The 12,023-nt window shown below is 54.1% G+C and overlaps 1 protein-coding gene across 1 annotated transcript in view; it reads left to right on the top strand.

Annotated features, from left to right (window-relative positions):
- Positions 1–12,023, top strand: part of LAMC3 (laminin, gamma 3) — a 76,242-nt gene that overhangs the window by 38,060 nt on the left and 26,159 nt on the right. Inside the window, exons 12-18 of the mRNA XM_011931434.1 lie at positions 4,442–4,687; positions 5,562–5,715; positions 6,395–6,537; positions 7,100–7,278; positions 9,213–9,354; positions 10,488–10,693; positions 11,106–11,182. Of these exons, the coding sequence (XP_011786824.1) occupies positions 4,442–4,687; positions 5,562–5,715; positions 6,395–6,537; positions 7,100–7,278; positions 9,213–9,354; positions 10,488–10,693; positions 11,106–11,182 (1,147 nt within the window). The remainder of the gene's footprint in view (positions 1–4,441; positions 4,688–5,561; positions 5,716–6,394; positions 6,538–7,099; positions 7,279–9,212; positions 9,355–10,487; positions 10,694–11,105; positions 11,183–12,023) is intronic.

Here is a 12,023-nt window from a genome sequence, read left to right as displayed (position 1 = left end):
GAATTTGAGACCATCCTGGCTAACACAGTGAAACCCTGTCTCTACTAAAAGCACAAAAAATTAGCCAGGCATGGTGGCACACACTTGTAGTCTCAGCTACTTGGGAGGCTGAGGCAGGAGAATCACTTGAATCCAGGAGGTGGAGGTTGTAGTGAGCCGAGATTGCGCCACTGCACTCCAGCCTGGGCAACAAGAGTGAAATTCCATCTCAAAAAATAAAGTAAATTCGATGACTTTTGGCATATTACAATATTAATTTTTATTATGATAAAATATATATAACATGAAATTTGCCATTTTAACCATTTCTAAGTGTGTAACTCAGCATCAGGAAGTACATTTGCAATGCTGTGCAGCTGTCACTCATCCATCTCTAGAACTTTTTCGTCATCCCAGACAGAAACTGCACCAATCAAATGTATTGTTGAGGCCGGGCGCCATGGCTCACGCCTGTAATCCCAGCACTTTGGGAGGCCAAGGCAGGTAGATCACCTGAGGTCGGGAGTTCAAGACTAACCTGGCCAACATGACAAAACACCATCTCTACTAAAAATACAAAAATTAGCTGGGAGTGGTGGCAGACACCTGTAATCCCAGCTACTTAGGAGGCTGAGACAGGAGAATCGCTTGAAACCAGGAGGTGGAGTTTGCAGTGAGCCAAGAGTGTGCCACTGCACTCCAGCCTGGGCGACAGAGCAAGACTCCATCTCAAAAAAATTAAAAAAAAAAAAAAGTATTGTTGAGTAGATAACAGCTGTTCTCCTCTCTGTCTGTATGAATTTGACTGCTCCCAGTATTCCATTTAAATGGAACCATACAGTATTTGTTCTTTTGGGTCTGGCTTGTTTCACGTAGTGTAATGTTTTTAAAATTCCTAGACATCTGATTTTGCTTTTGGTACTTGTGACTGCATTAAATTGATTTGTCAAATGCCATGTGCTTTCACTGGGACCGTTCTGAAAGCACTTCTCTGGCAGCCAACAGTCAACAGGGCAGGGTGGATAGCCACAGAGCCAGGAGCTCAAGAACCGAGGGATGGAGATTGCACCGCAGGACCCTGCACCTCACTGGCCACCATGCTGTCCCTCCATTGTCATTATCTTCCTTACATTTTCTAGCTCCCGACTGTGGCTCCCCTGGCTTGCAGACATGTGCGAGGCCAGTGAGAATGGACAGTTAGAGAAGCTCAGGCGGACTCAGGCTGAGACATACTTGAGGGAGGATTTCAGGGGAGCAGGCAGTGCTGTGTGCAGAGGGGACCACCCTTGGGAGAGAGGGTCACCTGGAGTGGACTTTAGACCTGGGACCTTCTGCCACTACCCTTCTTACCTACACCAGTGTCCTCTGGGTCCTGGGAGGGCCTCACACACCAAGAGCTCACCTGGGGACGTCTGAGTCAGGATTGACCGAGGTCAAGTCCTGATTCTCACTTGTCCCGGGACGACTCCTGCCTGCCATCCTGGCCCCTTGCAACCCTTCCCAGGACCTCCAGAGCTGCCTCCTGCCCTGTGAGCTGTCCCCACCTGGTTCCAGGTGAATGGCCACTTAACCATGGGGCTCATTCTTCATCATCAGTTTCAATCTCCTCCTTTCCTGTCTCATTTTATTTTTATTTTAGAATCCACAAGGCGGGTGCTAGCCTCGACCTTGAACTCTGTTCCAGTTTGTCTTTTCCTTTCCTTTCCGTTCCGTTCCACTCCATTCCCCCTTTCCCTTTTCAGGGTTGCCCTTAGCACTGTTAAGTTTTTTTTTCTTTGGAAACAGAATCTGGCTCTGTCCCCCAGGCTGGAGTGCAGCGGTGCGATCTCAGCTCACTGCAACCTCCGCCTCCCAAGTTCAAGCGATTCTCCTGCCTCAGCTGCCTGTAGCTGAGATTCTCCTGCCTGTAGCTGAGATTACAGGCGCCCACTACCACGCCTGGCTAATGTTTGTATTTTCAGTAGAGATGGGATTTTGCCATGTCGACCACGCTGGTTTCGAACTCCTGGCCTCAAGTGATCCACTCACCTCAGCCTCCCAAAGTGCTGTGATTATAGGCGTGAACCACCATGCCCGGCCAGTACCATTAACTTCATTTCAACTGACCAATGACTTTTGAGGACACAAGGAGCTCACAACTGTTCTTCACAGTGGCAGCAGCTATTTTTTAATTATAAAATTATTACATACTCTTGACTGAGTTAGTAACTTCAGAAAAAATAAATGAAAAAATAGAAATAAGTGTACATACTTGTTGTAATGTTGGAGCAGTGTAAAAATATCAAGAGGAACATGAAAAAAACATGTAAGCGGCCAGGCGCGGTGGCTCAAGCCTGTAATCCCAGCACTTTGGGAGGCCGAGGCAGGCAGATCATCTGATGTCAGGAGTTCAAGACCAGCCTGGCCAACATGGCAAAACCCCGTCTCTACTAAAAATACAAAAATTAGCTGGGTGTGGTGGTGCGTGCCTGTAATCCCAGCTAGTTGGGAGGCTGAGACAGAAGAATCACTTGAACCCAGGAGATGGAGGTTGCAGTGAGCCGAAATCACTCCAGCCTGAGCGACAGAGCAAGATTCCATCTCAAAAAAAAAGAAAAAATAATAATGTGAGCAAGACAGCATTCCTGTCACGTCCAGGAGACCGTGGCTATTACTTGGACCTAACATTGGTTTCATATAGAGATAGGCAGAGAGATGGACATGTTTATAAAGAGTGGCTGATACCACATGAAGCACTTGGAACAAGTGTGTTCTTTTATGCTCTGTCTATGTCCAGAGTGGATCCCTAGAACCACCCTCCAAAAGCCCCCTCACACAGCATCTCTTCTGTGGCTCACAGTGACCTGGGGGCTGGAAGACGAGCCAGAAAGTCCAGGTCAAACCCAGAAAGCAGGGCAGGAGTCTGCAATGCACAGTCTAGAGGAAGTTCAGGAAACACGAGAAGCAGAAAAGATAAAGGGGCCAGGGACTGCACAGGAAAATCCACCCAGCTAAGAGGGGGATGAGGAAGAGGACCAGGAGAAGCAGGTGACTGACGTTGGATGGTGACAATGAAGAAGGTGAGGAAGAGGGTGATTAAGACAATGGTGATGAAGAAAATGAGGATAATGATCAGAATGATGACAATGAGGTGATGATAAAGATAAGGTGACGATGACAGTTGTGCCGGTGCAGTGGGAATGTGGACCTCAATTCTGTGGGCAACTGTGACCCCCCTGTCTGGCCACTGCCTGCACTGGCTCACAACACCACAGGTGACCACAGGTGACGATGAGAATAATGGTCAAGAAAGTGATGATGATGAAGATAATGGTCAAGATGACAATGGTGATGAAGGTGATGATGAGGAGGATAATGGTCAAGATCATGAAGATGAAGGTGATGGTCAACATGAGGATGAAGCAGGTGATGAGGATGAGGATAATGGTCAAGATGATGAGGAAGATGGCTGTCAAGATGATGATGAAGGCCAGGTGTGGTGGCTCACGCCTGTAATCCCAGCACTTTGGGAGGCTGAGGTGGACAGACCACCTGAGGTCAGGAGTTTGAGACCTGGCCAACATGGCAAAACCCCATCTCTACTAATAATACAAAAAAATTAGCCAGGCGTGGTGGCACATGCCTGTAGTCTCAGCTACTTGGGAGGCTGAGGCAGGAGAATCGCTTGAATCCCAGAGGTGGAGGTTGCAGTGAGCCAAGATTGCGCTTCTGCACTCCAGCCTGGGTGACAGAATGAGAATCTATCTCAAAAAATCATAAAAATAGCCAGGCATGGTGGCTCACGCCTGTAATCCCAGCCCTTTGGGAGGCCGAGGCAGGCGGATCACGAGGTCAGGAGCTCGAGACCATCCTGGCTAACACAGTGAAATCCCGTCTCTACTAAAAATACAAAAATTAGCCGGGCATGGTGGTGTGCACCTGTAATCCCAGCTACTACGGAGGCTGAGGCAGGAGAATCGCTTGAACCTGGGAGGCAGAGGTTGCAGTGAGCCGAGGTCGCACCACTGCACTCCAGCCTGGTGACAGAGCGAGACTCCATCTTGATAATAATAATAAAAGACGATGATGAAGAAGGTCATGATGATGGTTGAGGTGCTGATGGGGATAGTGGTGATGGTGAAGATGATGGTGGACAGATATGTGATAGCCACTGCTGCTGAGTGCTTACTACATATCAGGCCGGATGTTAAGCACTTTTCACAAATTATGTCACAGTCCTGTGGGGAGCCGCCATTGTTGTCCCCACTTTAGAGAAGAGGAACCTGAGTTCCTAGAGGTGCAGTGGCTTACCTGGGACCGCATAGCTGTGGGCAGCCACTGGGAGCTGGTCCCAGGTCCTCCTGCCCAAGCCTGTGCTTTGCCCCGGGGAGGCTGGAGGGACGCTTGCTCTGCTTCACACCCACCCTCATCCCTGGTGGGCCCAGCTGACTGCGTTCCTCACACGTGCTCCCTCTACGCACAGGGCGGCGCTGTGAGGTCTGTGATGATGGCTTTTTTGGGGACCCCCTGGGGTTCTCGGGGCCCCCCCAGCCCTGCCACCAGTGCCAGTGCAGCGGGAATGTGGACCCCAATGCCGTGGGCAACTGTGACCCCCTGTCTGGCCACTGCCTGCGCTGCCTGCACAACACCGCGGGTGACCACTGTGAGCGCTGTCGTGAAGGTTTCTATGGAAGTGCCCTGGCCCCTCGGCTCGCAGACAAATGCAAGCGTGAGTACCCACCTCCAGAGCCCGGGGTGGCGCACAGTGGGCCCCTTCTCCTCTGCCCTGGCTCAGGACCCAGAAGAGGTGGCTGAGGAACCCACCGGAAGCAGCTGGCCCCTCTGCGAGGCCATCCAGCCTCAGGCAGGTCACTCCCCTTCCCTGTCTCCGTGTGCAGAAAGCACAGGGGTTTGCCCCTCTCCAGGGTCTCTTTCAGCCAGGAGATCTTATAAACTCTGATCCCAAAGCCTGGACAGTCTACCGCTTACCTCCCGCTCCGCAGTGAGCACATATGACTGACCTGGCGATCGCCCTGCGCCGGGTCTCCAAGGCCATGCTTCCCCGCATCGCCTCAGTCAACATTCAGCCCCTGGGAGGCTCCCAGAGCCCTGCAGGACGGAAGCTCAGCCTTTGCCCCACACTGATGTGCTTGGAGCCCTTTCCTACGCCGCAGCTGCCGGCTCCTGCTCACTCTCTTTTTGTGGAATCCCTGCAGGAAACACAGCTCTGGCCCAGAATGAGATGCTCCCCTGGTGGTGGCCAGGAGAGCAGGGTCACGGGACCCAGAGCAGTGGGTGCAGGGCTGTGCCTATGACCCTCGCCCAAGTCGCTGGCCCTCTGCAGCCTGCCAGGGCTCAGGGCAGGCTCAGAAGGACTGTCTGCCGCCATGACCATCCTGGGCTGTCCCTCTAAGGATATAGTCAATGGGCTAAGGCTTGAGCTTGGCCCTGGAGCCTTTTTCCAGCAGGGGCGTTGGAATCTGGACTGAACGAGCGGTATCATCTCTGGAGGCTCCCCCATCTCCTCTGCCTCTGTTGGACCCCCAAAGATGGAACAGACAATCTGCATTGTTGCCAACACCCCTTCCTGCTCCTGCCCCCAGCCTGCAGCTGCCACCCACAGGGCTCGGTCAGTGAGCAGATGCCCTGCGACCCAGTGACAGGCCAGTGCTCCTGCCTGCCTCACGTGACTGGACGGGACTGTAGCCGCTGCTACCCTGGCTTCTTCGACCTCCAGCCTGGGAGGGGCTGCCGGAGGTAAGTAGGGTGACAACTGCTGGAGCCCTGGGGACCTCGCCAGGATGGAAGAAGGCACCAGGCAGCCCCCAGGAAGGGGCCTGGTTCGGAAGATGTTGTCCTAGGCCCACTGCCAGGCGCGTTGTGCCCTTTGCCGAAGAGGGGCAAAGGGATGGACTCTTGGCATCGGACTCATGGTCCTGCCAGCCTAGGATGCAGGCCAAGGGCAGCCCTAAGGGATGTCCAGGTGGGCAGGTGGCCGGTTTGGTCTCTGATTCCCTTCTCAGTGACACCGTCACTGTGTGGTCTTTTGGCCATAGCAGCATCTTAGACAAGCGTCCTTAGGGAATAGTGGAGGACTCCAGGGAAACACCAAGTGGAACAAACAGGTTTCTTCCTTGCAGGACTTCTCAGAGCCCTTGCTATGCTGATTGCATGGTGACTTTCCAACAGAGGGCTATAGTCTGCCCGAGACATGTTTGTCCCCATAGCCTTATTTTATCTTCTTTTCTCCCCGAGCATCCAGGGAGACTTGTGCTTTCCAGAGCACAGCTGGGGAAGCTGTGCCATGCGCCAAGAGGAGATGGGGTCTTGTCAGCAGAGGGCTGTGATCTGAGGCCCCAGCCAGCTGCAGCTGGCAGAGGCTGGGCCAGAAGTGGCCCTGAGCTTGCCTCAGACCCAGTTCCTTCCCTTATCACAGCTGCAAGTGTCACCCACTGGGCTCCCAGGAGGACCAGTGCCATCCCAAGACCGGACAGTGCACCTGCCGCCCAGGTGTCATAGGCCAGGCCTGTGACAGATGCCAGCTGGGTTTCTTCAGTTTCTCCATCAAGGGCTGCCGGGGTAAGGAGGCTGAGTCCTTCCCGGGCTGCCTGGAGGGTTGGGCCTGAGGTCTCTGGGCAGAGATGACAGATGGGGAAAATGGGTGCAGCAGAAAAGGATGGTCAGATACAGGACAGGGTCCTGAGAGCAGCCGGAAGCGTGGAGGGCGTTGCTCCTGTGGCAGTGACCAGGAGAGCAGCGTCACATGAACCCAGAGCAATGGGTGCAGGGCTGTGCTTGTGACTCTCACCCAAGTCTCTGGCCCTCTGCAGCCTGCCAGCGTCCTCATGCCAGCCAGAAATGTAGTCCCAGATGCCGCTATTAAGTGCCTGTGTGCCTGGGGCCATCATGTCACTCTCTGGGCCTCAGTTTCCTCACCTGTAGAGTTGGGCTGCCTTGGCAGTTGCTAAACCTGGCTGGTCCTCAGATCCCCAGGGAACATTGGAATAAGCCAGGCTCTGTGCCACCTTCAATCTTCTGAATCAGAATCTCCAGGGAAGGGCCCAGGAATCTGTTTTTGATGCTGCCCAGGGCGTTCTGGGAGCACCCAGAACCCAGCACCCACTGCCCCTGGCCCCTCTAGCCTGCAGGTGCTCCCCACTGGGCGCTGCCTCAGCCCAGTGCCACGAGAACGGCACATGCATATGCAGGCCTGGCTTCGAGGGCTACAAATGTGACCGCTGCCACGACAACTTCTTCCTCACGGCAGATGGCACACACTGCCAGGAATGCCCGTCCTGCTATGCCCTGGTGAAGGAGGAGGTGAGTCTGCCCAGACCCACTCAACTTTCCATTCATTCTGTATCCCTTGCAAGTGCCAGCTCTATGCCGGGCACCAGGAACTGCCTGCTTACCCCCAGAGCTCAAGCCTTGCAAGCCCACCACCCACCTTCTCCGTATGCCCACCCAACCCAGCTTCGGGCCTGTTCCAGCCTGGCTCAACCCTCACCTCGGCCCTTCCCCTGCTCTGGGTGGATGGGGGAAAGGTGACTCTTGTCACCTGCCTTTCCCGACCATGCCGGGCTGGGGTCTCACTTTCTCAGGTTCAGTGGGGATGAGACCACAGATGACCCCTTGGTAAAGAGGGTTAAAGGAGGTGATTCTGAGTGGGGAGGTGGGTGGTGCTGGAGTCAGGAGTTCAAGCTCTAGGATTAACCCATTGGGGTTCCCCTCCTCCAACTCCATTCATTGTCATGTGTCTGGGCAGGCAACAGCCTTGGTAAGCCTCAGTCTCTCTCCTACTCCAGACTGGAGATAGTTAGGCCTGCAATCCTTTTCTAGAAACCAGTGGGGCCAGCTTTCAGAATGTGTGGCATTGTAGAAAGATAAGATGGCATGCACTGAAGGCCGGGCGCTGTGACTCACTCCTGTAATCCCAGCACTTTGGGAGGCTGAGGCGGGCGGATCATGAGGTCAGGAGTTTGAGACCAGCCTGGACAACATGGTAAAACCCCATCTCTACTAAAAATACAAAAATTCGCCAGGTGGGGGTGGTGCACACCTGTAATCCTAGCTACTCGGGAGGCTGAGGCAGGAGAATTGCTTGAACCTGGGAGGCGGAGGTTGCAGTGAGCCAAGATCACGACTGCACTCCAGCCAGGGTGACAGAGCTAGACTCTGTCTCAAAAAAAAAAAAAAAGGCTGGGCGCGGTGGCTCAAGCCTGTAATCCCAGCACTTTGGGAGGCCGAGGCGGTTGGATCACGAGGTCAGGAGATCGAGACCATCCTGGCTAACATGGTGAAACCCCATCTCTACTAAAAAATACAAAAAAACTAGCCGGGCAAGGTGGCGGGCGCCTGTAGTCCCAGCTACTCGGGAGGCTGAGGCAGGAGAATGGCATCAACCCGGGAGGCGGAGCTTGCAGTGAGCTGAGATCCGGCCACTGCACTCCAGCCCGGGAGACAGAGTGAGACTCCGTCTCAAAAATAATAATAATAAAAAAAAAGACATGCTGCACTGAATATCACGTAATCCCCCACTGCAAATGGGCAGCCCCCAGAGTTAAGCCTGGTGATATTTATGCAGGAAAACAGATGACTATTTCCACCAAGTGGGTAAATGAAGACCACAAGTAGCCTTTTTCAGAACAGGTTTATTTCAGTTCAGGTTTTGCTCGAGTGAGGAATGGAACGCCTTGTGGCTTTTCAGAACATTTTGGACTTGGGAATGGAGGACAGGGCCCGGGACCTGTGCCGGCCACTTAGAGCGGTGACAGGGGGAATCAGACTGGGGCGTGGCAGGCATTCGTGCTGAGGCTGGCTCCAAGGAAGTGCTCTGTAAATGCAGTTGTTGTTTGTCTGATGAAAAGACGGGGCTAGGGGACGTTCATAGCACATTCAGCCAATGTCCATAGCGTGCTTTCTCCATGTGGCGTCCTGGGAACACAGCGAACAGGACAGACAGAAATCCTCCTGAGGCATCCCTTCCCATCCCTTCCTCTCTCCCTTCGAGGTAGGACAGCAGTGTGGTCAGTGGTGTCAGCAGGTGCCGTGGGGATGGGAGGGGAAGGGACAGCTACCATGGGGTGGGCACAGTTGGCTCTCAGGGGTGTGGCATACCCTGAGCGTTGAGGCCCAGGGAAGGATTTGGAGAAGGGAACCCACAGGGAGAGTGGCAGGGTAGAAGCCAGGGGAAATGTCTGGGCAGGACCTGCATGCCAGCAGCCTCATACACCTTTTCTCCCTGTCCTCTCCAGGCAGCCAAGCTGAAGGCCAAACTGACTTTGATGGAGGGGTGGCTGCAAGGGTCCAACTGTGGCAGTCCCTGGGGACCACTAGACATTCTGCAGGGAGAGGCCCCAAGGGGGGACGTCTACCAGGACCACCACCTGCTTCCAGGTACAGCGGGAGCGTATAGTGGGAGGGTGGGAGGCAAGGGGAGGTCCCCAGTGCCTGCTGTCCGGTCTTGTCGGATGCTTTGGGGACCCTCACAACACAGTCCTGTTGCCCTGGGCCTCTCCTTCAATGTCCCTAGCCCACCTGTAATTTTATGAATATCAGTCCTTGTCCCCATGCCCCTGCCCTACCCAGACTCTAAGCTCAGTGAGGATGGGGCTGGGCTTATTCATTTATTCACTCCCTCCACAAAGGGTCATGAGGCGCTGCTCCAGAGGCTCGACTGGGAGGGTCTTGCTGTCTTGATTCTGGGCCGTTTTGCTCACTGCCGTAGCCCAGCACAGTGCTCAGCACATAGAAAATATTAATAAATGAGTAAATAAGAAAAAAGAAGGAGGGCCGGGTGTGGTGGCTCATTCCTGTAATCCTAGTACTTTGGGAGGCCAAGACAGGAGGATTGCCTGAGCCCAGGAGTTCGAGATCAGTCTGGGCAACATAACAAGACCTTGTTTCTACCAATGGAAGCAGGGAAGGAGGGAAGCAGGGAAGGAGGGAGGGAGAGAAGGAGGGAAGCAGGGAAGGACGGAGGGAAGGAGGGAAGGAGGGAAGGGAAAAAAAAAAAAAGAAGGGAGCTGTCACTAAAGCCAGGAGGAATTTGGCCTGGGGACCTGGAGAGGCACTGAAATGGATTGGATTCCTTTGTGAAGTTTTATGTGTATAAGCGCCACACTCTTTAGCAGCCAGACAGAGGCGAGCTGAGGACCTGTTAGCAGGACTCACTGTGGAAATAGGGGCCATCAGATACCATGTCTTAAAATGCCCACGTGAGCCACATGGTGAATTAGAGCTGATTTGAGGGGTCCAGAACTGCTTGTGTGGCCCCGGGAGGCCTGGGTCTCTCCTGGTTCCTGTGTATGACTGACTGACTGTGGGTGGGACCTTGGGTCCTGTTTGCCTTCTCTGGGCCTCAGCCTGCGTCTGGAAAATGGGGAGCCTCTGCCTTTGGGACTACCTGTTGGTGCTCGGGGCTGCTGATGCCTGGGGAATGGAAGGCACAGAAGGGGACCCCTGGGGGTGGGGGCTTTTGTGTGACGTCTCCACCACTCTGTGACCCCCGGGCTGTGGGCTTCCCGTAGGAGTTCGGGAAGCCTTCCTGGAACAGATGATGGGCCTCGAAGGTGCTGTGAAGGCCTCCCGGGAGCAGCTGCAGAGGCTGAGCAAGGGTGCCCACTGTGCCCAGGCCGGAGCCCAGAAGACCTGCACCCAGCTGGCAGACCTGGAGGCAGTGCTGGAGTCCTCGGAAGAGGAGATCCTGCATGCAGCTGCCATTCTCGCGTCTCTGGTATCCCAGGGGACCCCCCTACCCAAACACACCAAGCCTGGGCATTGGTCCCTGCCCCAGCCTTCCCATTGACCTGGTGACCTTGGGTATGTCTCCCCACTTTGGGAGGCTCCATTTCATCTGCGAAATGGGGATCACACAGTACCTCCTCCGCGGATTCAGCGAGAGGACGTTTGCAAAGGGCGAGGCATGTTCCGAGTAGACTGAATGCACAGTAAGTGGTGGGCAGCATCCATATTGGTGTTTCTGTATCCTAGGACTCCGCTCACTGGATGCCGATGTCGTGGCCAGCTTTGTGCATTTATAGAACGACTAGTGCCGTCCAGTTCTGCCTCACGATTGGGCCAGATGTGGCCCTTGCCCTTCGGGGACGGGAAGTCAGTTTCCTCCTCTCTTCCTCTTCTTTCTACAGGAGATTCCTCAGGATGGTCCCGGCCAGCCCACCAAATGGAGCCACCTGGCCACAGAGGCCCGTGCCCTCGCCAGGAGGTGAGTCCCAAGACATGGTGAGGTTGTGCCTGGCCCTTCTCCTGGGGGTTCCTGAGTCAGAGTCAGCCCCACACGTGCCCCCACCCAGAAGTTGAGATCAGATATTACAAGAGCTGTCTGGTGGGGGCAGTGTCACCAGTATGTGGAGGGGCAGGCAAGGGGAGTCCAGAGATGTTGGGGGCAAAGCTTGGTTGACTGAAGGCGTCGGAGAGCATCTGCCTGCTTTCTCTTTGTGAGAGTTGTATAATATACAAGTTATTATATTGGGGGTATAGTTCACACTATACACAGGCCTTTACCCACAGCACTCCAGCCTGGGCAATAGAGTGAGACACTGTCTCACTGTATAATTCAGTGGTTTCCTTATATTCTCAGGGTTGCAAAGCCATCGCCACAACCAATTTTAGGATTTTCATCATCCCCAAAACACCCCTGGACCATCTGCCATCAGCCCCCATTTCTCCTTGCCTCCCCAGGCCCTGGAACCACCGCTCTACTTTTTGTCTGTATAGATTTGCCTATTCTGGGCATTTCATAGAAGTGGAATCACACAGTGTGTCGCCTTTTACCACTAGCTTCATAGCCCAGTGTTTTCAAGGCTCATCCACATCGTGGCCTGGATGGGTGCTTTGCTCCTCTTATGGCTGAATAATATCCCATTGCATGAAAATGCCACATGTCGTTTATCCCTCTTCTGTTCACAGACATTGGGTTGTTTCATCCACTGCCTTTAAGAAGCAACTTAAGGCTGGGCGCGGTGGCTCACGCCTGTAATCCCAGCACTTTGGGAGGCCGAGGCGGGTGGATCACGAGGTCAGGAGATCGAGACCATCCTGGCTAA

Source organism: Colobus angolensis, unplaced genomic scaffold, assembly GCF_000951035.1.
Source record: "Colobus angolensis palliatus isolate OR3802 unplaced genomic scaffold, Cang.pa_1.0 Scaffold9, whole genome shotgun sequence".
In the NCBI taxonomy this organism is placed as follows: domain Eukaryota; kingdom Metazoa; phylum Chordata; class Mammalia; order Primates; family Cercopithecidae; genus Colobus; species Colobus angolensis.
This window is presented reverse-complemented; position numbering and strand designations above follow the sequence as displayed.